Source organism: Arvicanthis niloticus, chromosome 6 (assembly GCF_011762505.2).
Source record: "Arvicanthis niloticus isolate mArvNil1 chromosome 6, mArvNil1.pat.X, whole genome shotgun sequence".
Taxonomy (NCBI): Eukaryota; Metazoa; Chordata; class Mammalia; order Rodentia; family Muridae; genus Arvicanthis; species Arvicanthis niloticus.
In genome coordinates, this window is record NC_047663.1 from 59,724,141 (window position 1) to 59,749,562 (window position 25,422).

At 40.9% G+C, this 25,422-nt stretch overlaps 1 protein-coding gene across 1 annotated transcript in view; it reads left to right on the forward strand.

Annotated features, from left to right (window-relative positions):
• Akap10 (A-kinase anchoring protein 10) overlaps positions 1–15,149 on the forward strand; it is a 60,163-nt gene extending 45,014 nt beyond the window's left edge. Inside the window, exons 13-15 of the mRNA XM_034505587.2 lie at positions 5,793–5,845; positions 6,433–6,528; positions 10,366–15,149. Of these exons, the coding sequence (XP_034361478.1) occupies positions 5,793–5,845; positions 6,433–6,528; positions 10,366–10,371 (155 nt within the window). The 3' untranslated portion in view covers positions 10,372–15,149. The remainder of the gene's footprint in view (positions 1–5,792; positions 5,846–6,432; positions 6,529–10,365) is intronic.
• The last annotated feature ends 10,273 nt before the right edge of the window (positions 15,150–25,422 follow it).

Sequence of the window (25,422 nt, forward strand, 5' to 3'; positions counted from 1 at the left end):
GTTTTCCACTCAATTAGACATCACTTTCAAACATGGCTGCTTCCTTCTACAAATGAACTTACTTTCATTCTTTGGGATTAAAAGTGTGTACTAAGGGTGTGTCTATATTCCAGCCAAGAGCTGAGCCTTATCACAACTAGAAACAGGTTTTTGGGGGATTTTTTTTTTTTCAGTAAACAATACAATCTCACAGTGTGATAAAATATTCCTCAACATTTTGGAAATAGAACATAGCAGTTGAAGAGAAGTAGAAAGGCATCTTGTCAATACCTAACCCTGAGTGGTGGTGCTTATAAGTTAGGCACATAGTAGAAGAGCAGTTTGATTTGTGTTATAGTAGAAAAACAGGCAACAGGATTACATCTCTGTCAGCAGTTCCATCCATCAAGATATTTATGGGGTTTTGTTTGTTTGAATTTGCACATGTGTGTATATGTACCATCTGCATGCCTGGTCCTTATGGAGGGCAAAACAGAGTTGTGAGTTTTGAAATTGGAATTACAGATGATTGTGAATCACCATGTGGTGCTGGGAACTGAACCCAGGTCTTCTGCAAGAGTAACAAGTGCTTGTAACCTCTGATCCAACTCTCTGGTTACTTGAATTTTTAATTGAGATATATTACATAAAATGATGACTAGGAAATTAGGCAGTTTGTATGTACAACAAACTGTATATGTGTATAAATGAATATCCACTGCTACTTTCTCTGGTTGTCAAGATGGCTCTTTAAGTCACTTATGCTTTGGGGATACAGGAACATAGAGATTGATTGTGTTACACTGAGAAAATACTTCAGTCATCCTGAATACTAAACATTATGCTAAATACCAGAGCTATAAATAAAAGAATGTGATCTGTCAGGTTTTCTTGACTTGTTTCCTTTCTTTCTTTCTTTCTTTCTTTTTTTTTTTTTTTTTTTGTTTAGTTTTTTGATTTTTTGTTTCTCTGTATAGCCCTGGCTGTCCTGGAACTCACTCTGTAGACCAGGCTGGCCTCCAACTCAGAATCCACCTGCCTCTGCCTCCCAAGTGCTGGGATTAAAGGCGTGTGCCACCACTGCCCAGCAACTTGTTTCCTTTCTTAGGTCTCTGACCTGTTAAACATATCAGGCTAATCCCAGAATTCTTCACCTCTTTATGCTACTCACTGTATTCTCTTTGTTATTTCTTATAAACTGGAAATTATACATTTGGTAGGAATTATTTGTATATGGTATTGTTCAAAGTCCATGTTGGTATGGTGAAGCACTCCTTTAATCCAACATGTGGGAAGCAGAGGCAAAGGTAGGTAGATCTCTGAGTTTGAGGCCAGCCTGGTCTACAGTGGTGAGTTCCAGGCCAAAGTTTGAGACTCTCCATAATATTGAAATTAAATATTAAAATACCACTTGAAAAGATCTTCAGGAAGTTGAGTAGCAATTAAGCATGCAAAGTGGAAGGGCATGCAATTTTACACTTTATCCCCCTTATCTCCACTGTGAAACAATCACTGAAGACTGGACTAGAGAATGCAGCATGGTTGAGTGTCTTCACATTTTATTGCTTCATCATCTACCTATTCCTTCCTGAGGCAATCAACCTACTGTGCTTAAAATAAAGTCTGTCCTTCCTGTTATAACCCATGACTGCCCTCTTCTGGCTTCTACTTTGAACTATTCCTTTTTTCACAAGCCAAGCTCTCAATGGGCTGTCCTTTGCAGTTCTGATGTCTCTGCCTTCGTGCAGCCTTCTGTAGCTGCCCTGCTGTGGACTATGTGCAGTGATTGGCTCCTCCTACCTCAGTTTTCTCTCTTCACAAAAGTTTTCCTTGCCTGCATAAGCCAAGAGCTTACTGTTGTATTCTTATTCCTGTGTAACTACAGCATCAGCACTGAGAACTCAATGATATTGTCTTAACCTTTATTTGACAATATATTCCTTGTTTCTAAAATTGTGTGCAACAGATATTAATTGACATTTGTTGGTAAATTAATTTTAAATTTTAATTGGTAATTATTTGAGTGATAAAATTAGAAGGTATATTTATTTCAAAACAAAGTCATTTTTTAAAACTAGGTTGCCTTTTGCACAGATAAGTTTTCTTATCTGCATAGCCTTTTTGATTACAGATACTCAAAAGAAGTCCTTCCTCCCTGCTCAGACTTTAATAGTGGATATTTACTAGAATTTTTAATCTCATAAAGTTTAGATGATGCATCTGTGTATATGCTTACTCCTATAAATGAAGAAACTGGAAACTAAGGAGGCTGTGGTTTTAGCAATCACAGCAGATTAATGGTTTGTTATCTTATCATAAAGTAATCTATCAAAACAACTAAAGGGAGGAAGGGCAAGGGTACAGTCCATCATGGCCGGGAGCTCCAGGCAGGAGCTTAGAGCAACTAGCCACTTCAAATCCACAGCCAAGAGCAGGAAGGATGGCACATGCAGTTACTCAGTTCCCTCTCCTCATTTGTACAGTCCAGAACCCTAGCCAGAGAGTGGTGCCCCCCTCCCCTCACTGGGCAGGACTTACCTTGAATTCTAGGTTCAGTCAGGTTTGACAGTTTACACTATCTTCACAATAGCATCTCTAGGGTTTTGACAAAGAATATCTTCGGCTAGAGTTTTTATAGTTCAACTCCCTTTGAGTTTTTGTCATTTATTGGCCAGCAATTCTGATTTGTCTTGTGAAACCCTGGTGAACAGAGCACCATTGTAGTAAATGTTTCATCTCAATCAAGGGTCTGCCCTGCCTTTGATTATTCAGTTCCCAGATAAAAGACACACAACCTTTATATTTATAATAAGACTTTATATAGCACTAGAGCTAGTCAGTTAGCTACCCTCTAAGCTATTAGAATTTACTTCTGTATCAGTAACCCTGAATTAGAACTTGTCGTGTTCCCTCTGGGCAACTCTTAACTCTAATTGGCCAGCCCTCGTGGCCATGTTTTCATGATTCCTGCCCCATGTCATCTTGTCCTCTCTTCATCATCTCTCTTTCCTCTGGTGCTCTCCTGCCTCTGATTCCAAGCCTGGAAACCAAAAACTCTGCTTATCTCTCTTCTGCCCAGCTATAGACTGTAGGCAATTTTATTCATCAATCAGGGATAACTTAGGGGACAAGGTTACACTGTGTCACTTGAGTCTATGTGCGGATTCTCTAGGGGCAACCAGGCCTTGTGGGCTAGTATTTAGCATTATAAGACATAGCAAAAGACCTCAACAGAGCACAGAGAAAAGGATTTAGTTTTGAGAAAGTTGCCCAGAAACTTGGCTCAGTGAAACTTTTCCGTGGCAGGCTGAGTTCAATCCCAGAATGCATACTAGCTCCACAGAATTGCTCTCTGAGCTCTATACTTGGGTCATAGGACATTTTTGTGCCCCTCAGTGGTAATGGTAGTAATTACATTAATAATAATTATTAGTAATAAAGTATGTTTTTAATTTTTAAAAAAAGGTTTGTGTATATCTTAGAAGTTTGTGAGACTGTTCGAACCTTTATTTCAGGGCAAACAAAGTAAATTGAGAAGTTATATTTTAAAAAAATTGCAAGTGGCTAGAGAGATGGCTTAGAAGGACACTTTCTGCCCTTGTAGAGAACTCAAGTTTGGTTCCCAGCATTCAAAGGCAGATGTCTCACAACCATCTCTAACTCCAGCTCTAGGAGATCTGACACTTCTGTGGACACACACACACAATTTAAAAATAATAAAAATAGCTAGATGTGGTAGCTCATACCTGTAGTCCCAGTACTTGGGAGGCAGAAGCAGGTGGTTCTCTGAGCTCAAGGCCAGCCTTGTCTACAAAGCAAGTTCCAAGACAGCTAGGGCCACACAGAGAAAACCTGTCTCAAAACAACACCAACAATAATAAATCTTGAAATCATAACAAGAAAGAATTACAAAAAGATGTGAGCGTGTATTCCTTCACTGGTGCCCCTTCTGCATCTGTCTTGGGAGAGTCCTTCTATGCCTTGTTAAGGAGATTAAACTCCTAACTAGTAGGTACTGAGTTTCAGAGCTGACTAATGACTAGAATCATTTCTCTGGTGGTAAAATTTGAAGGAAATAGTGCTGGTGGTGAGAGGTGGCTATCAAGAAGATTATCAGTCCGTAGACTGGTTCTAAGGAGAATGAGATTTGAGTGAGATAAGAATTATAAGGAAGAGTCTAGACAAGGTTGAAGTTGAGAGATTGCATTCTCAGGTAAAGTTTGGTGGCAGATTTCATATGTGAATGAAGAAGGTGTTTGTATTGTTTGTTTCTGGTTAATATTATTGCAATGAATCCAAAGGCTCCTACATACCAGACAAGGATCTTATCATGGGATTAAATTAGAGACAGTAGAAGAGAAACATAAGGTTGAGTGGCAGGCACACAAGCTTGGTTAGAGTATGTTATATCTGAAATGCCTATTAGATCATTTAGAAGTATAGATTTGTGGCAAACAGAGGAGGTTCTTCATTGTTGGCATATAGGAAGTTTAAAGCCATGGGAAGGGATGAGATGCATCAAAGAAAATGGATTAATAAAGGAGGTTGGCAGTATTATCCTGAAGAAGTGGTAGAAAAGGAGCCAAATACATGTGCACTGGAAAGTGTCAGCAAAGGGGACTACTCACTGCGCAAGTCTGCAGGGGAGCCTGATAGGAGGTAGGGTAGGGCGTGTAATTCAGCAGCCATGTGAGAATTTAGTATTAGGGCCTTATTGCCTCTGTGAGGCAGTAACTGATGATCAGACTAGTATTTAAAACCTTAAAGTGAGTACTAGAGAGAGTACTCTTAAGAGTTCTTGCTGCTTGTGGAAGACTGGAATCTGGCTTCCAGCATCTACATGTGGTGGTTCAAAATCACCTATAACTCCCCCTCCAGAGGATCCAGTGCTTCTGGCTTCAATGAAATTCTTCACTCACATGCACAGACAAATAATAACAAATAAGTAAGTCTTTTTGTTGTTTTGTTTTTTGAGACAGGATCTTTCTTTTGTAGCTCTGGATGTCTTGGATGTCACTGTGTATGTAGACCAGGCCAGCCTTAAACTCAAACTGATCTGCCTCAGCCAAGTGCAGAGATTAAAGCTGTGTACCACCACTGCCTAGCAATTTTTTTCTTTAAAAAAAAAAAAACCTTCAATGATAAAAAGTATTGAAGGAAAAAGATCTGGATTTTGTATTTTTTGTAAATGGTATGTCTAGGCTCATCTCTGTTAATGAACCTTAAGAATTAATCTACCGGAGCCTAAGAGATGGTTCAGAGAGTGAAGGCATTTGTGTCAAATGTGACACCCTTTGTTCAGTTCTCAGGTCACACGTGCTGAAGGACAGAACCATTTCTCTAAGTTGTCCTCTGATCTCTACTCTTACACTTTCCCACCAACCCCAATCATTCAATAAATGAATGAAAGAAAGAATGAATGAATATTTCCTTTCTTTAAAAATAAATGAATACATAAAATGTTTATTTAAAGAAAGGAAATATTCGAAGGAATCCTTTAGACTGAAAAGGAAAACATCTGTCAGTCTCCTGATGTGTTGGTAGATTCTTATACCAAAACATTATGTTGAAAGGTGTTTGTTTGTTTTCAGTGTTTACTACAAGTCTAACATTAACCTCTTCATCTGGTAAGAAAAGCAGAAGAAAACTCCAGACCTCTGAAACAGCTCTTCAGAAGCATTTTTAAATCAGTTTTCACAAAGTTCTAAACACTCTGTTATAGAAGCAATGTGTGTCTAAGTGGCATCTCCTAAAAACATTTGTAATGTAAGATTACACTTGAATTCCATATTTATTTTGGCTTTGTTTACTAGGATTCATGTTCTCACAGGCTATGAAGAAGTGGGTGCAAGGAAATACTGATGAGGTAAGTCTTTAGTAAGTGCTCATGACAGCAAAAGGCCTGCCCTTGCCTAAGGAAGGCTCCGTGCTCTCCTCTGTTGGTTTCCTTCTAATGCAGATCATATCGGTGTTCTCTTACCCTGTTTGTAATAAGAAATGCTCTTTTACATTTAGTCAGTGCTTGGTGTGAACAGTAAAAGTATCTTCAACCCAGAGACTATGGTCACTGAGACATAAATCTAGGCTCAGGTTTCTATCACCACACCAGGTCATGAGTGCAGAGACAAAAGTTGAGATGTGTTCTTGTCATTTTCAGTTGAAGAAGCTTGCTTTAGCTTGGTTAAATACAGTGAGAGATGATAGTGGGGAAAAAAAGTGTTCTATTTGACCATCAAACATAGAAAGTAGTTGCCATGTTGGCTACTTACTCAGTAGCTAACCCTGAAAGACACTGAATGTCATATTTATATATCATAGTCAGAGGTACCCAGATTCTTGGACATACTGGAAGGTACTTTTATCCAGTGGTAAGCATGCTTAGAAGACCAACTATATGTATTTTGATCCTCCTGATCAATGGTTATTATCAACAGTTTGAATTACTTCTTTTAGGCCCAAGAAGAATTAGCTTGGAAGATTGCAAAAATGATAGTGAGTGATGTTATGCAGCAGGCACACCATGATCAACCACTAGAGAAGACTACAAAGGTAAGGGTTACTTCTATTCTGACCTAGCCTTTTGTTAGTGTTGTTGGTTTGAGATGGGGTCACAATGTAGCCCAGGCTAGCCTCAGAGTCTTGTGGCCAGTTCACCTGGACCTTCTGATCCTCCCACTTCTACCTCCTGACTGCTGGAATTATAAGATGTGCCATCACAACTAGTTTGTACAGTGCTGAGGAGCGACCCTTGGGCTTTGTGAATGTTAGGCAGACACTTTTAACAACTGAACTGTATTTCTGCCCTTGACCTAGCTTTTATAAATAAATCAATAAACATGCACACACACACACGTCATTAGAATCCTTGTGTATTTGCCCCTGAAGAACTAACTGCTATAGAAAGTACCTTTCTCATCATAAGGCACTGCAAGGCTGATGAACTAAGTGCAAACTGTTTCTAGATCATGGACATTGAGCATATGGGACTGTAATCCCTGAAAGAAGTAAGACTGAAGTGAGCCCTAGCCCACTGTTGAGAATTGGCTTCTGAAATAGAGAAGGCAAATCTGAACAGATCCCAGGAGATCTGCTGAACTGAGAAAAGGAAGTTTAGAGAGGAAAAGCTTGATGCAGTTACTTATAGCAGTTATGAGACAGAACATCAGAAAAGAAGATACTGTCCAGAAAATAAAAGGTACAGAGAACTTGAGGAGGGCCTCAAGTCACTGGCCTGGACAGAAACCAATCTGCATGGATGTGGAGGAAAACGCTTATCTCTAAGGACAACCCCCCAAAAGTTACATGCCAAATGATGCCTGAAAGACAGGGGTAGGAGTAGTTGATGTTTCCTCTGGCCACAGTAATAGCACAAAGGATACAGAACAGTGGGGATTTGTGTCTTAATACTTGAGCTAAATGAGCCCTAATAGACCTCAACAAAATTTAAAAGTAGTTTGGAAAGGTCAGACTAATCTCTAAGTAACAACTGTATACTAAAACAAAGGCTAGTCCTCTTTAATGGAACATAGTAAAGGTGGAAAGAGAAGGCTGAGTGACAAAGTTGTCCTGAGCTCCACAGCCTGTTGTAGCAGATTCACCACCTGCGCAGGGGCATGCAGACTCAAAAAATACAATATGGAATAAAATTTTATAAGAATGGCAAGGCAAGCCAGGCAGTGGTGGCGCACACCTTTAATCCCAGCACTTGGGAGGCAGAGGCAGGTGGATTTCTGAGTTCGAGGCCAGCCTGATCTACGGAGTGAGTTCCAGGACAGCCAGGGCTACACAGAGAAACCCTGTCTTGAAAAACAAACAAACAAACAAACAAAAAGAATGTCAAAGCAATTGCTTCTCTGCCTTTTTGGCTAAAATCAAGTGAAGAATGTCAAGGCAAACAATTTAATGGGGAGAAATAAAAGATAGGTTATAAAAACCAAGGTTCTTGAAATACGAAATCATATTAGAGGTGGAAAATAACCCTGTATGGAATCATTTGCCATTTAGGAGCTATAAGAAAAAATACCCTGAGAAGCATGTAAACTCATGTTTGCATGAGGACAAACAGAAAAAGACTAGAAATATATAAAAAAAATAAATAAATGACTAAATAAAAATAATTCTATTGGATGATGTGATACCATCTAACAAACATTTGAGACACAAATGCAGAAAAAAATACCTGAAAAAAATAATTAAAAAACACATGAAGACATGATTAAAAAGTTCCAGACTTAATAAAAACTGTAAATTTATATATACAGAAGCAATATAAATATAAACAAAATACTAGAACACATAACATAAATTCTGGATTCCAGTATAAAAAGGATATTTAGAATAGCTGGAGGTGTGTTACATGTACAGATAAGAACAGCAATCATCTTGTCAAAACTTAACCAACCCAGAAGATCCAGTGTTTTAAAATTGCCTGATAAGTAAAAATCAAACATGAAGGTATCTTTTGATAAATGAAGTTAAAATAAAGGGATTTCTATAAGCCAAACAAAACCTGAGAGAATTCATTCCTAGTGACCCAACAACTGAAATCAATCCTAAGAAGGTTCTTTTAAACCAGGTGTGGTGGTAGAACCTATAATCTTAGTTCTTAGGAATCTGAAGGTGAAGGATCATGAATTTAAAACCAGCCTGTGCTATATATAAGGAGCTCAGAGAATGCCTGACCACATAATAATACTCTGTCTAAAAAACAAGACAAGCAATCCAACAAGGTTTGTTTTTTTTTTTTTTTTTCTAATTGAAAAATTTTTGACACTTCCTGGATGAATTTTTTGAGACAGAGTCTCTCTTTGTAGCCCAGGGTATCCTTGAACTCATAATACTCTTCCAACTTCAGCTTTTGTAAGCATGAGGATTATATTCATGAGCCACCACAGCCAACTGAACTCATTTTGTACGGTGGAACCCGCTCTCCCAGTCTTTGGATTTGATTTTAGGTAGTAGTATGCACAACCTTTTGCAAGGTCTTTCTTCCTTGAGTGATAGATTAGAGATACTGGGCAAGAAGAACCTCAGAAGATCTTTTTCTAGTTCTCATTCCATGGCCATGAATGTGAGCAGACATGAGCCCATACAGATTACTTGGTCTGTGTAGCCTGCTTGTCATCTCTGTTTTGAATTCCCTGGATTCAAATACATTTGCTCCTTTAGTGTATTTGGGAACTGTCTCATGTGGTTACTGAGTTGTTAAAGGGTCTGTTGCATCTTGGAAATAGCAGGAACCATGTCTTCTGCAGTCTGTTTCTTCCCCCTCTTTGTAAAGGAGAGAATGGCCTTTCTGAGCTTGGTCTGTCTTGGGAGTCATGTCTGTCACAATTCTCAGGCAGTGGTGGTGTATACCTTCAATCCTAGCACTTGGGTAGCATAGGCAGGCAGATCTCTGAGAGTTCAAAGCCATCCTGGTATACAAAATGAGTTCTAGGACAGCCAAGACAACACAGAGAAACCCTGTCTCCAAAAACAGAAAAAAGTTCTCATGAGTCTCCTTGGCTATTTAAGTTATGTAGTATTTTTGTCAGAGGCAATGTGTTATTCAGTGTCTGCATATGTGTTTACCTTCTCAAATAAGTTTACTAGGGTTGAGTGAGTCCTACAAGTAGAACCTTGTCAAAAAAAAAAAAAAAAAAAAAAAATGTCAGGCTGGAGAGACGGCTCAGCAGTTACAAGCACTGGCTGCTCTTCCAGAGGACCCAGGTTCTATTCCCAGCACCTATGTGACAGCTCACAACTGTTTGTAACTCCATTTCCAAGGGATCCTTACATAGACATACATGTAAGTAAAACACCAATGTACATAAATAAATAATTTTCTTTTAAAAAATGAGAACATTGACAGACGTGGAGATCACTCATTTGTAAAGTGCTTTGGGCTTGAGTTTGCTCCCTAGAACCCACATTAAAAAGCAGATGCAGTGGCATTCATTTGTAACCTGGTGCTTACAAGCAGATTCCTAGGGTTCATTGTATCATTTAATTGCTGAACTCCAGGGCATTTAGAGTCCCTGTCTCAAAAAACACAAGGTGGAGAGCCCCTGAAGCATGGCACCCATAGTTCACCTTTGGTTTCTACACGATGTGTACACAAGTGCACATGCAAATACATGAACATGAACATGAACACAGAAAAGTGGTTTCATTCTACTAGTCATTGTTTAAACAGAAAAATAAAACCAAGTTCCTAGGTTCTTTAAGTGCCTGTTAACTCAGTAATATCTGAGGATAATTAATACTTTGCCTCACAAAAAAGTACTCTCTATGCCCTAAGCTCTGGCACACAGGAAGCACTGGGCATTTTTCATCTGTGCTGATAGTATCTCACCTACTACAAGAATGTACCTTACCTTTTTCTTTTTCTTCTTTTCTCCCCAGCTATGACTCAAAACCAGAGATAAGGAAATCTGATTTTGAAAAAATAAGAACTTTCCCCTTTGGTTGGATTCCTCAACACAGCCGATGAAAATGGAGCACTGCATTTCTTTTCACTGCTAGATCACTGTTGTTTCCCGGAAAGAGTGGGAGACAGTCCGAGAGCGGTTGTTCAATGTAGACATAGATGACACACATGACGGTAACACAGTGAGTCCCGAGATACAAAGGGGTGTTGGCAACATTACTAGACCGTTAGTTTCCCAGTGGCCACACTCACAGGGATAGACAGGGACCACATGCTTGCAGCAGATTCCTTCCCTAGCTGTGTCAGAAAGCATGACAGAGGTGCTTCGTTCTTGTCTCCTAGAGGTCACAGGTGAGTCGGTCCTGCCTGGAGCCGGTAGCTCCAAGTGGCTGTGTGGGCCAGCAGCTTGTGGAACAGAGGACAATTCCTGTGTAGTCTTCCTTCACAGAAGCATTAATTTAGAAAGCTGGCAAGTTGTGGGTCAAGCCTCAGTGATGCACCCTTCTCTTCACTGACAGAATCCACTGTTCACATTTCCTTCACTCCGCGAAAGTTAGTCTCTCCTCTGCTGACAAAAGGACACATTTAGTTCACCTTGAGCATCAAGACCCATTCCTCTATAGGAATTCAATGCTCCAGGTGCTTCATTCCCTCCTCAGAATATACATGGAAACAAAATGATCACTCCAGTTTTTTCCCATGTGGTACTTAGAACACATTCACAAATTTGATTTTATTTTTTAATAAGGTGGGGACAGAAGCACTCCCTTTTGAGTGTCTCCCCAATTCTTCACTGTGAGTGGGAAATGTGCAGTTGCCTTTTCCCTTTCTGTCTTCAGACAGTAGGAGACTCACTTGCTGCCCTTCTGCTTAGTTGGCTTTGCACCGGTGGCACAGCTGTGGGCGGGGCCACCCAGTTGGCAAGCACACTCCCTGGCCACATAGGGCCAGTGCTTCCTTGTGTGTAACAGCTTAGAAAGAAAGGGAGTTTTCTTAGGTGTTACTGCTTTTGCTCAGAATTTGCAAAAGAATATATATATGTGTGTGTGTATGTGTGTATATGCGTATATGTGTGTATATAGACATACACATACATAATTATTAATCACTTCTGTCTTTGGGAAAGTCTTGAATGAACAGAAAATTTATTTCATTGCAATATTGATTGTATAGAGGCACACTGTTCAACAGAAGAAGCAAAAAGGCTGTGTATAAGTTTTTGGTACTATGTACCAATCTCTGTTATTCTGAAGTATTCATGTACTTAAACCATATTTTATTTAATTGTGTTTGATTTTAAATATATATATATATATGAATTATATTTAAAATGGTGTCAACTTCCTGCTTTCAGGGCATTTATGGCTCTCCTATTGAAGTATATTGACCCTTCCTAATATTTCCACTTGTTTTACAACTCCAGAACATGATCCCCTACTGGACATAGCCTTGTGTTTGGGTGTAGACATAGACACGAGGTTTTAATAGTGTTTGTGCTATTGTGGCTAATTCTGTTCTTTTAACAAAGTATTTCTATCCATTTCACATTGCTTCAAACTTTAAGTGAAAAGCAACATAAAGGTCATAGAGTAAAATGTGATTCTGAGTGTTTCCTGCCTTTGCATGTTTTAAAGTAAAAAAATTCTGTAATGCTCTTGGCTATTTAAACTAGTGGGTTAAAATACTTTCTAGTGATTTCTTTGTGCATTTTGTGCTTCTGAGGTCAAGATGTCAGTATTTGTAAGCTATGTCTAAGGGGAAAGAGCAAACCTGAGATTGGTTTTGTTTTCTGCTCTGCCTGCTGTGAGGTACAGCAGAGGAATCCAAAGTGATAAGACCAATTGTATGTTAGATACTTGCACTCGTTTAAAATTAGCACAAGATTCACCTAACATTAAGCACCCACCCACTGTGTTCCAGGCTCTATGCAATGTATCCACAAAATGATTCCCTGACAGGGTTTTTAAGTCTAAGGAAGCAGTTGAACTTCATTCTTATTATTCCATTGTTGTCAGCCAGCAGATTAAGTCAACCTACTACTGAGAAAGTGACAGCATTGGGATTTGACTTGTCTTCATTCCTACATGAAAAGCAGGTGTCAACTACATTCAATGAATTGCAACGAAACAAGAAACAGTCTTTTCCAGTTGGATTCCAGTATCTCTTAAGGCTTTTTTGAGATGTAAATTGTTTACACTACTAGAGCTTTTGTTTTCAGCTGTTTGAGACAAGGTTTCACTGTGTAGTTCAGCTTCAGCCTCCCAAAGTCAGGGATTAGAGACACAGCCTCCATACCCGGCTTCTTTGCTGGTTTGTTTCAGCATCAACAACTAAGCAGCTGATGTAGCAACTGATGTCTCTAAAGGTACTGTTGAGACTCTGCCTGACTCAGCACCCTCAGTGGCCTTTCTTTTTTCACCCTCTTCACTCTTCTCTAGCATGCTGGTTGTTTAAGCCAGGGATGAACTAATTGAAATGACCAGTGATAATTCTATATCTTGAGGCTTTTGCATGAAGAAGAAAAATCAGTCACCACCTGGAAAGAGGAGATGACCTGGGTTCTTCCCTAGGCAGGAGTTGGCATTGGTAAATAATCCTCCTGAGAGATAGGAGGCTTTGGTAAGCCTGAGGACTTCCCTGGTCACCTCATCCAGTTATGTATCCTTGCCTTGGTTTTCATTCATCCTTAGGGTATGCTTAGAATGCACCTGGATTTTTTTTTTTTTTTACATGAATCTGAAGTGATTTGTTGGTACATGGAACAGAAAGGATCTTGATTAAAGTACCATCACGGTGCTCTAAAACATAACGACCATGTGACATTTTGGAGCAGAATTTTTCTGTAGCAAGCCTGCCTTGGTCACCTTGTGTATAGTGTTGAAATGGAATCCTAACTTGCTAGAACTAAAACACTCAATTCTTTTACTGAGAAGTTACTTATGCCTTAGAAAGGCCCCTGCTGTATTGCAGGATGGTTACCATCAGAACTCATGCATCCTAGGCTAGGGCCTCTTCATGTTTCCCCATACTCTACCTAAGAATAAGTTTGATCCTCACTCTTAACCTGTCTACCAACCAAGAAACAGAAGACATTTCAGCTGAGGGGTAGGCATTGAGCACGTCTACACACTAGTCCACGCCTCTATACCTTGGAGCCACAAAGTAGCAAGGAAACAACTTGTTAACTCCTCAGGGCTACAACTTGAGGGAGTCACATTAATAGTTGCTCTACTCTCTGAGTCCTTTCCAGGTAGGTACTGAGGAACTGCCTCTTTGCTTGGGCAAGGCTGGGAGAGGCTCAGAGTAGGAGGAATGGTACTGTGGGCTCTGGACAGGTGGGGAAGGCCAAAAAGAGCACTTAAGGTATTGGTTCAAGCAAAGATGCCAAGGGTATCTGTTCAGGGAGGGCCTGCCAGAATACACCAGAAGGTCAGTATTATTGTCTGGTGATTTGTGCATATATCCTTGGTTCATTGCAAAGTAAAGTGCTGCTTTGACACAGTAAGGATGCTGTAGAACTTGAACCAGATACATTAAACCCCTTGCTAAAGATGACACATCAACACCAGAGGAACCTAGGGCTAAGGTAGGAAGGTACAGAGATCTTGGAGTAGATTAAAGAGTTATTTCTCAAGGAAGAAGGAGAGGTGAGGATTCCAACATGGCTTTTCTTCTGGTTTCAGGTTCCAAGACCACTCTTTGAATGTGCCTTCAGGCTGGTCTCTAAATGATCCCAAACTGACCTCTGCCTGTATCATAGTACAAATCCCACATACAGTCATGAAAGAGGTACTAGCCACCGGGTATGCTGGCACCTATAATTCCAGAACACAGAAGGCTGAGGCAGGAAGATCTTAAGTTTGAGGCCAGTTTAGACAAGACCCAGTCTCAAAACTGAAAACAGGTACTGGAGAGATTGCTTAGCAATGAGAGTGTATACTGCTTGCCCACATCAGGCCTCCTGTGCACATATATTCACATTGCAGATAGAGGTGTGTGTGTGTGTGTGTGTGTGTGTGTGTGTGTGTGTAAAACTGTTTAAAATGAAAATAGTTTGTAGCTGAAAGAAACACTTGACCAAGACTTGGCCCTTCAGACTGGTATAGCTCTAAGTGGTAGCCACCAAAACTCAGCATACCCAGATTTTTCTTTTTCTTGTTTTGGCAAAGAGCAGCCTTTGTTCCTTATGCTTAACTGCTACTTTGGTGAGTGTTTACTCTAAGTACTATTTATGGTATCTATGGTAGGTGAGAAAGTAAGATGAACTTCTAGAACCCTTGGAGTTGCATCTAAAACATGCTGGGCTGGGGTGTTTCTCAGTGGTAGAGTGCATGCTTAGCATACATGGGGCTCTAGATTTCACCCCAGCAACAGTAAATAAAATATGTACTAATTTTTTTGTTTTGTTTTGTTTTTTAACTTGGGTGGCCTTTTGGACCCATGATTCAATTCCTCTACCACCCAGAGCCCTATTGGCCGTCACCTCTCTACCATACCTTCCCAGTTTCACCGTTCTACGAGGATCAGCCACTGTACCATCCCACTTGCCTGCTGTGAGCTTGGGCACTTGGGCACATGTTGAACAGGGTATAAACAGCTTGTCTGATCAGCAAGGCTGTTTCTGAACAGGACAAAAACAGAGTGTAGGATTGGCCTTGACCTCGAGGCTCTTTGCAGAACTTTGGGACATGTTAATTCTTAGAGGCTAAAAACAGGAAGAGTTAACGTAAGTTTATCACACACACATGATAGAAAATTATGACTTTGGAAAAACCTAGCTGGGAATCGAACTACTCCATGAAGTGATGGGCTTTGTGAATCTTCTTTATTGATAATAATAACCAGCATAATTGACCACTTAAGATGTGCTAAGCATTTTCTCTGATCCTTATGACTTATAAGGTAAGTACTTTTTTTCTTTATCTAATAAGTGACACTGAAGCTGGAAGAACAAAGGAATCTCTAAGATCACACAGCCAGGGACAAACCAGTAGCCTTCTTTCCCACTGTTGTAATGGATGCCAGTACTCACTACTGACTAGTATAGCAGATGTCAAAGGGAAAAAAAAAAAAAAAAAAAAAAACCTTAAGCAACCAGGAAGTGGTTGTGTTCACCTTTAATCTCAGCACCTGGGAGGCAGCAGCAGGTAGATCTCTTTGAGTTCAAGGCCAGCCTGGTCTATAGAGTGAGTTTCAGGACTGCCAGGGCTCTGTTACTTTCTCAAAAAAAAAAAAAAAAAAAAAAGGAAAGAAGGAAAAACTTAAACTGGGTGTGGTGGCACACATTTGTAATCCCAGCTCTTAGGAGGTAGAAACAGAAAGATGTACTTAGGGGCAGCTTGGGCTGTGGAGACCCTGACTGAAGGAAAGAAAGGGAGGAAGGGAGGGTTCCATCTATACCTTAAAACAGTCATGTTTTTTGTTTGTTTTTGAGGTGCTCTCAAGCACATCAGTCTGGTTTCCAACTTCCTATATGGAAGAGTGATTTGGAACTCCTTAATCTCCTACCTCCCAGAGAGGCACAGGCATGTCCAAACACACGCTTGTGTGATGCTGATGACCAAACTCAGGGCTTTGGACATGTTAGGCAAGCATTCTCCCAGCTGAGCTGCATCCCCAGCCTGAAAAGCACTTTTCTTAAACGCCATTGTGTAGCTGAATCCCCAGAGAGACTTGTTAGCACAGAGGCTGCCTAGCTGACCTCCAAGGTTTCGGATCTAGTAGGTCTGGGTAGAGCCTGAGAATTTTCACAGCAGATTACAGCTGCTGCTGATTAGACTGCAGTTTGAGACTGGCTGCCTTAAAATCTCTGCAACTAGGGACATGAGTATTTCTGTTCTGGTTATTGGAAGTATGATTAATTCCTACTCTTGACACCCTGACACCTGTAATCTCTCATTAGTATCCAAATGTTTATCACTGCTGAGAACATTCAAACCTCACTCCTCAGCCTTTCAGCCCATGTTTGTCTCAGCTCCTTGGTTCTGGAACCTCTGAGATCCTGCCCATGCTTCCTGGCCTGTTCTCCTTTGCCAACCATCTTTCCACAGACACTGGTGTCTCGTTCTCCCTTCTTTCTGTACATCGTCCTCTCCAGTTTTTCATATCGCACATACATCCTCAGGACTATTCTGGTTCCGAGCAGTCCAGCAGTTCCCTGGACAGACTTACTGCCTTGTTTTCCTTGCAGTCTAGAAAACAAGTATTGACAGTTTAGGGTAATGTTTTAAAAGAGGAAGGAGCCTGTTGGAGATAGGCTAGGTGGATTTCTCTATCTTTTCATTCACAAATTTCTGACCAGCCCAGTCATTCTCCAGGATCTGCCCATTCTGCGCTTTGTTCTTTGATCCCATTTTTCTTCACAGTCTTGATGCTCTCAAACAACTCCCAAATCCCCTAACGGAACCAAGACTCAGTTGGCATTGTCCAGGAGAACCTGCTCCAAGCTGGTATGACATTCACATTCAGACTCCTACTTGGAAGGCTACCCTCTCTAGTATCTGGACAGCTCCAACCTGTTGGGGAATTGAGGGGACCTTCCACCCTCCTCCCAAAGTGTTTTGATATACCATTCCCAACTTTTTTCATTTGCTCTTGAAGAAACATCACAATATCTGACTGCCTAACAATCTGGTCTCAACCTCTGCCACACCCCTGTAACTAACCTTGCCATTTCCTGCCACTGAGAGCCTCTGGTAGCTCCTCACATTTATATCATACAAGTTTCAGAAAGGCAAGTTCTCTGCAATTCTGAGTTTCTCCTACTTGAATGAATTGGGAGCGGGTGCTTTTTTTTTATGAAGGCAGGACAGATTTCTCATTATTCCAGGGAAACATCCCCTCACCACTACAAGAGTACATTTGCAAACCAGCCTTTCAAAGAGCTACTTCAAAAGCAATAAGCAAGTGGTTCTGTGGTGAGGATTACAAACACACCCTCAGGGTAAGTCAAGGATGAGGAGGACAGTTGTAATGTGACATGTTGGTCCAGACTCTATGGAAGAGTGTCAGACATAGATCTTTAAAGTGCTGTATCTCAGACAACTTAGATGCAATCAAAGGAGATCTACTTGAAGGAACTAGGTATAGATATCATGAAGATGTTGATTCAAAGATGCTTGTGGAGAATGGGAAGCGAATTGTTACAATGTGAGAATGGGGGAAAAGCAATATTTTGTATTGTATTATATATATTGTTATTTTAAAATAAGCATGTATAATTAAATAAATTAGATATTATAAATAGAAATCTGTGTATTTGATTACTATTTCTGGAAGTTTAAGTATTCACAACTGATGTTTATTTTTACTTTTTAAAGATTTCCCAAACTGACCAGAGATCTTATTTAAGTTGTAGCATTCCTTTTTATTATAACACTAGGTAACTAGTCTGGGGTGTGGTGGCACATGCCTATAATCTCAGCACTCGGGAGGCAGAGGCAGGCAGTTTAAACTCTGTGAGTTTAAGGCCAGCCTGGTCTACATTGTGAGAACTACATGTCAGAACTACATAGTGAGACCCTGTCTTGGAAACAAGTTAACCAACAAAACAATAAAATACTAGGTAAGTTAATGAAGTAATCACTAGTAACATAAGGAAGGGTGTTAGAAACTGTTAATATTCTAGCATTCAGATTTCAGAGATAGAGATTATGCTGCATTGTGCTTTCTTTGTGGTTCTTTTTTTAAAAACAAGCTCTAGTAGAAGCTAAATTATCCATGTGTAAAATCTGATATTGCAGCTACAATGTGTGCTCCTAGCTTACTATTTAATGTGTATCTTATGTGTATTCTGTTATTGTTATGGTATATTTTGCTAGGCTGGTTTCGGGTTTTTGGTGGAATTACTCAGATGTATAAACAAGGAGCGGTGGAAGGGAAAATGTTCTTTTTCTCAAAGCATTTGCTCACAGGGCTACACTTAATTGGCTTATTTCGTTGTAATACTGATGACTACTTGTACTTCACTGAGGCCACATTCTTTATAAAAAATACTTCTGCTACAGGCTATGTATTATTTTTCAAGAGCATAAGGATTGGGTTGAATTTCCTTTTTATATATTTTTACTTAAAATTTTAATTAGCACATACAGCATTAGGTTTTATAGCTTTTAAAAACAAGATTTCTATTGGTTCTTTCCCTCTTCCCCAATTCTTCCTCACCCCCACCCCCCCACACACACACACACTTTTATTTTAGCATTTAAAGGCTAGTTCTCATTTTGACTCATAGGCTGTCCTTGAATGCCATAGACTTAAGCACTCCTCTTGCCTTAATCTCTCTAGCAGATGTGACTACAGGAGGTACACACTACAAGTTTCTGGCTCAAAAGGGGTTCTTTTTTTCTGGGGGCAGGGGGGGATGGAAAAAGTTCAAATTCCTTATTAGTATTGAAGACAGTCTAGACCTTAAACTAGTTATCTTCTCTTTTTAATTCTCATGGCTGCTGCCTTTGCACAATATTTACAATTGAAAATGTTTTCCCATTGCTGCATGTGGTGGTGCTCACCTATAATCCTAGCATTCAGTAGGCATAAGATGATTAAAGATGGCTGGGCAGTGGTGGTGCACGCCTTTAATCCCAGCACTTGGGAGGCAGAGGCAGGTGGATTTCTGAGTTCGAGGCCAGCCTGGTCTACAGAGTGAGTTCCAGGACAGCCAGGGCTACACAGAGAAACCCTGTCTCGAAAAACAAAAAACAAAAAACAAAACAAAAAAAAAAAAAAAAAAAAAGATGATTAAAGATTTGAGACCAGCCTGGGATACATAGAGAGGTCTTGTTCAAAAAAGGAAATACAGATGTTGAGATTGTCCTGCTTCTGCCTCCCAAGTGCTGAAATTATAGGTACCAGCAGGCTTATCTAGGATACAACAGAACTGGGAAGTCTCTCTCTTCAGGGAGCTTGTTCTCCATCACAGAAGCAGACCATACGTGGAAGAAGAATTACAGAAGATGGTACACGTGATCTTAATCCAGTCATCAAGAAGTGATAGAATGAAATAAATGTATGTAAGCTAGTTTAAGTACTAAGGACAAAACTAAGTCTGGGTAGGAGATGAGAAGTACAAAAGGAAGGACTTGATTTTAGGATGGGTTACCAGGGCTAGCCATGCTAACAAGATGGCATGAACCTTGGAAGAAGCAAATTCTGGTCACTCCAAACAGAGGACATCTCAGGTCACAGGAATGATTCATGCAAAGGCCTCCAGGCAGGAGCCTACTTGTAGCTCAGAGTTGTAGCCAAGTGGACCAGAGGCAACTGTGATGGGAGACACTACAGAGAAAATGGGCCAGATCCTGTAGGGTTTCTCAGCTTTTACATCTCCCCTGGGTGAAATAAGAATGCTTTGTGGGGCAGGGGACATGTGTAAGCAACAACATAATCTCAGCTACTCGGGGAGGTGGGGTGTCTTTTAAAAAGCAATCTTAGATTCAAAGCATATCTGAGCAGGAAATACATAAAATTGAAACTGGAGGGTAGATCAGTGGTTAGAGTGCTGACTAGCCTCTGCAATGCTCTAGGACTGCCCAGCTCTGGGAAGACTAGAGAGAATTCCTGTGCTGTCCCTGCCTAGGCAGCCTTCTCAAGTTCTAAATATACCACCACCACCACACACACACACACACACACACACACAGAGAGAGAGAGAGAGAGAGAGAGAGAGAGAGAGAGAGAGAGAGAGAGAGAGAGAGAGAATATATGAATATGCTACATTGACTGTTCCCCGTGAACATACTTGCACACCTAGTCACCAGTAACTCCCCACCCCCCACCTTGTTAGCAGAGTTGATTTTTTTCCTATAAATAGGTAACTAGAGATAACTGGGTTTTTCAAACACATCTGGTTTATCTTTTGAACAGTTGAATATTCACTCATGAATCAATAAATTGGCCCTCTGGATCATGTCTGTGTGTCACAGCCTCTGTGTCCTGCTATGACCTGCGCTTGCCAGAGAAGACTGGAACCACTTTCTCTTGGTGGCCCACCAAGTCTGTGTTTGCAAGATGCCTCACACAGAGTTCAAGTTGGCTCCTCTGTTTCTCTTTGGTGCTGGGGATGGGACCCAGGACCTTACACAGCTGGGCAGCTGTTCTGTCACAGAACTACACTCTAGCCCCTTCCCACTTCAGCACTGAGATGACCCACTTGGTTTCTGTGCTTGTTGCCAGTAAGTTTTCCTGTTTCCTTCATGGGAGACTGGCCACACCTGTGCTTCCTCTTGAAGAGGTAGGATGTCTGCAGTGTACTGTGTTTCTGACAAGACATACAAGACAGGAGAGACTGCTTTGCAACCTGTGGTGAAGATGGTGACTGTGGTGACTTTGCCCGACTCAAGAGGAAGTAAATCTTCCTCTTGAGTCGGGCAAAGTCACTGGATCAGCAGTTGTTCTTACAGTGGGGAGAAATTGGAAAATGTTTCTTCATGTTGCTAGTTACACAATTATAAATAAATACTGATTAGCCACTAGGTCTGCACTATAAGAACATAAGATTATGGCCTGGCTTGGTGACATATACCTTTTATCCCAGCACTCAGGAGTCAGAGAGGCAAGGGGATCTCTAAGTTTAAGGCCAACCTGGTCTACCTAGGGAGTTCCAGAGCCAAAGCTATATAGTGAGACCTGCCTCAACACACATGGGAGATTGGGGGGAGCACAAAACAACAAAAAAGAAAATACAGTTACTCAACAGCTTCCCTTTAAAATAAAGCAAAGACAGTACAAGCCTCACCCTGTGTGTGTGGGCATTAGTTCTTGAATTTACTTTCGATTTGGTTTTTGAGAAAATGTCTTACTCTTAGTCCATACTGGCCTCAAACTTATTTGGCTAAAGACTCCCAAGTTCTGGGGTGACAGGTTTGCCCCACCAGATTAGCATCATCCTTTCTTTTACAACGGTATTAGGACTACTAGTTTCTATCGCCCAGTGTCAGCAGACTCCCCTCTCTGCCACCAGTAGCTTCAGCATTATCTCTGCAGGTGACACAGGCTCAGAGAGGAAAGGAAATGCAAAGCCAACCTGGATTGTATAGGGAGACCTGGTCTCCAAATTGGGAGGACCTACATAGTAATAAAAGCAAAAGACATGTGTTCTTGCCATTAGAAATGACATTCTGGGAACTGAAAGGGAGGCTCTTTCAGAGGACCCAGGTTGAATTCGCAGCACCCAGTAAGTGGCAGCTTACAGCTGTCTTTAACTCCAGTTCTAAGGGATCTGACACCTTCATACAGAATACATATACATGCAGGCAAAACACCAATGCTTGTGAAATAAGTTTTAAAGAAATGTATTCTGTGAAAGTAGTAGGCAAGTCACAGCCAAAACACAGAGCAATGCTTTGGCATGAGGAAGTGCTATATATGGATTTCCCCTTTTGTCAACATGTTAAAAAAATAAAACAAAAAACTTGGGGCTGGAGAGATGGCTCAGTGGTTAAGAGCACTGGCTGCTCTTCCCAAGGACCCAGGTTCAATTCCTATTGCCCACATGGCAGCTAACAATTGTAACTTCAGTTCCAAGAGATCTGACACCCTCACACAGGTATGAATGAAGGCAAAACACCAATGCACATAAGCAAAACCACGTATTTGAGGGCCGAGATTTCTCGAAACTTAGTGATTGTTGTTGCTGCACAAAGGAAACTTAGGGAAAACTGGAGCTGGTGTTTTCTCCTGGCTTGATTTGGTCTGGGTTCCTGCCAAGTGGCCAGGAGGTTCACCAATTACTTTTTACACTCTCATCTCAGATATAGATACACACACACACACACACACACACACACACACACACACACACAAAAGGCAGTTTATCTATACTGCTGTGAAAATATATTTGACTTCACTGAACCCCTGGTATTAAAAGTGAAGGTTGAATTGTTCTATCAGCTTACTAATCTGTGTGTGTGCACACACCAATGTATAAATGTATAAATGTGTGTTTTGTGTGTGTGTGCATGTGTGTTATATTCATGTATATGGTATGTGTGGTGCATGTGGTGGTGTATATATGCTATGTATGTATGTTTGGTATGTATAGTGTGCATATGTGTATGCATGTATGTGGTATATGTGCATGTGTGTGTATATGTGGTACGTATGGTATATATGTATGTGCATGTGGTATGTGTGTATATGTGTGGTCGCATATATGTGTGTGTGGTATGTGTATATGTGGTATGTGTGGTATATGTATGTATATGTATATATGTGATCTGTGTATGTAAATGTGTATATGTGTATGTGGTATATGTAAGTATATGTATATATGTGTGTATATATATGCATATATGCATGTACATGTGCATGTGTGATGCTGGGAATAAAACCTAGGGCTTCACACTTCCTAAACAAGAGTGTAAGCACTAAGCTTCAGTCTTAGGTTTGGTAAGTGTAAATAATTGGCTTTTTAATGCTGTTTGTTAAATCAGAGTATAACAAATTTTACACATTACCTTTTTTTTTAGCCACTTGAATTTTATGATTATGCCAGGCACTGAGGCACATACCTTTAGTCCCAACACTCAGGAGGCAGAGGCAGCAGGAGCTCTGTGAGTCTGAGGCCTGCTTAGTCTGTCTATAAGGTGGGTTTCAGGACAGCCAGGTATGTTAAATTATATTAATTATGATTAAAATAACATATCTTTGGGTTATTGAGATGATCTTGCTATGTAGCCCTGGGTAGCCTGGATCTTACAACCTTCCTGCCTCAGTCACCTGAGTACTGTGATTACCACAACACACTCCACCTCACTCGTGTGTGTGTGTGTGACATGTATGTCTGAGTACCTGGGCAGTGTGTTTCCCAGGCAGAGACAGGTGGATCTCTGTGAGTCTGAGACCACCCTGCTCTACATAGCAAGTTCCAGAATAGCCGGGACTACATCAGAGTTATCCTATCTCAAAGAAGAAAGAAAAAAAGAAAAAAGAGAAGGAAAGAAAAGAAAACCAAAACCAACAAAATAAACATTTACTGTGAAATAATAAGACATGGCATGGTAATGTTGGAAAATTACAGCCTGCTCTGGAAGCTTTCCAGTTGGCATGATAACCTCAGAGTTGTTCTGTCCAGGCTCCCCTTAGAGGAAGGAGCTGCCCCACAACTGGGCTGTAGTTATCAGCTTCTTCAGACCTCAACATCGGGTAGCAGTTGCACCCATCCATTAGGAGATGAGCTCAGTGCTGGACAACAACTGATTTGGTTTGGTTTGGTTTGGTTTGGTTTGGTTTGGTTTGGTTTGGTTTGGTTTGGTTTGGTTTGGTTTGGTTTGGTTTGGTTTTTTAAAATTGGGTTTCTCTGTGTGGCCCTGGCTGTCCTGAAACTCACTCTGTAGACCAAGATGGCCTGGAACTCTGAGTTCTGCCTGTTTCTGTCTTCTAGTGCTGGGACTAAGGGTGTCTACCAACACACACAGTTAGCTCCTGATTTTTGGCTTTAAAACTTTCTGCTAGGGAGGCTATCAAGTGGTCAAACCAGTAATGTGTTTTACCTCCGTTCATTCCTGTGTCTATCCTTCCCGAAGTATAAGCCCTCCAGGTTAGTGACTACTTTCAGAAAACAGAACAGTGGGTGCCCTGGGATCATTTCACTACATCTTTGTTCTATAAGAGAAAGCACATGTCTAGGTATTTGTGTGTGTGCTAAGAAATGATCCTAGGGTATGTTATGCATGCTAGGCAAGTGTGATTACACCTGTTCTTATACCCCAAGAGTTACTTATCTTTTGTTTTGTTTTTCAGACAGGGATTCTCTTTGTAGCCCTGGCTGTCCTGGAACTCACTCTGTGGACCAGGCTGATCTTGAACTCAGAGATCACCTGAGTGCTGGGATTAAAGGCATGCACACATACCCCCCCCCCCCAGCTGCTTTCTTCTTTTTGAACTAAACAATAACATGCATAATCTTTTAATTGTAAATCTTACTTTCTCTCTTTTCTCCCTACAAATAGTGTTTCTTTTAATTAAACTGGTACAATATTCCTTGAAACTCATATCCCAAGCCAAAATACACAAATAACATTAAAAAGGCATAGTGTTCTATTATAGACACTTCTGCATGAATAGTCATTTAAACTGGTAAAGTTAGAACTTTCCTTGCATCTTCTGACAAGGTGTACATATCTCAAGGGGGTAAGGGGTATGTACATGTGAGCATAACTACAGGGAACCAGTACCTTCTGGATACAACAGGGTGGCTGCACATATGTGGTGAGGGGAGTTGGGCATACATGAAGTCCTACTTCTAGAAGGGGGTATGTGCATAATCATCATCTATGCAAAGCCCCCCCCCCCTGCCATTTTGAGAGTATGAGGAAAAAAGGTACCATAGCCTGGATAGAGTTTGTTCCTTCTGAAACTCACGGTAAATGTAATCTCCCTAATAAGAGCTGGGAATCCTTAAGAAGTGACTGTGAGTCTGGGTAGTAATAAATATTTAATAAATCCTGTTGCAGGGTTCTTCCCATCTTAGACCATGTGTTCCTGGATGGAAGATACACACAGCCTTAATTTTTTAAAGTATGTCTTAGGCAGCACAATAGCTGGGCAGCTGCCCACCCTCCATGTGGTTAGAATCTACCTTCCCATCGGTAATCCCAAGCCATCACTCACCATTTACCCTGTTCCATCTGGGCTGCTCTCAACTCCAGCCAGGCAGCCCTCTGGCCCCTAGCCCATGGCAGCTCTTCTCCTCCTGTACCTCCTCTTCCATGGTGGCTCCTTTCTCCTCATCCCTCTCCTCTTCCTCCTGGTCCCAAGCCCAGGAAACCTAAACCCCCACCTATGGCTCTTCTCCCCAATTATTAGCTGCTGGCATCTTTATTTACCAATCAGAACTGGGGTCAGAGTCCCTCAGTGTCTTATGTGCAAACAGTTTTTTGGGGGGACTCAAATTAGCATTAGAATTCAAGTAGCATTAGGCCAACCCACTACAGGTCTGTCCTTAGGAACAGACAAATCCATTCCTGAGGTTACTAGGTTAATATGTTGCCTTCTTGGTGGGTCTGCTATCAAAGTAGCTATGGAGAGCCTGT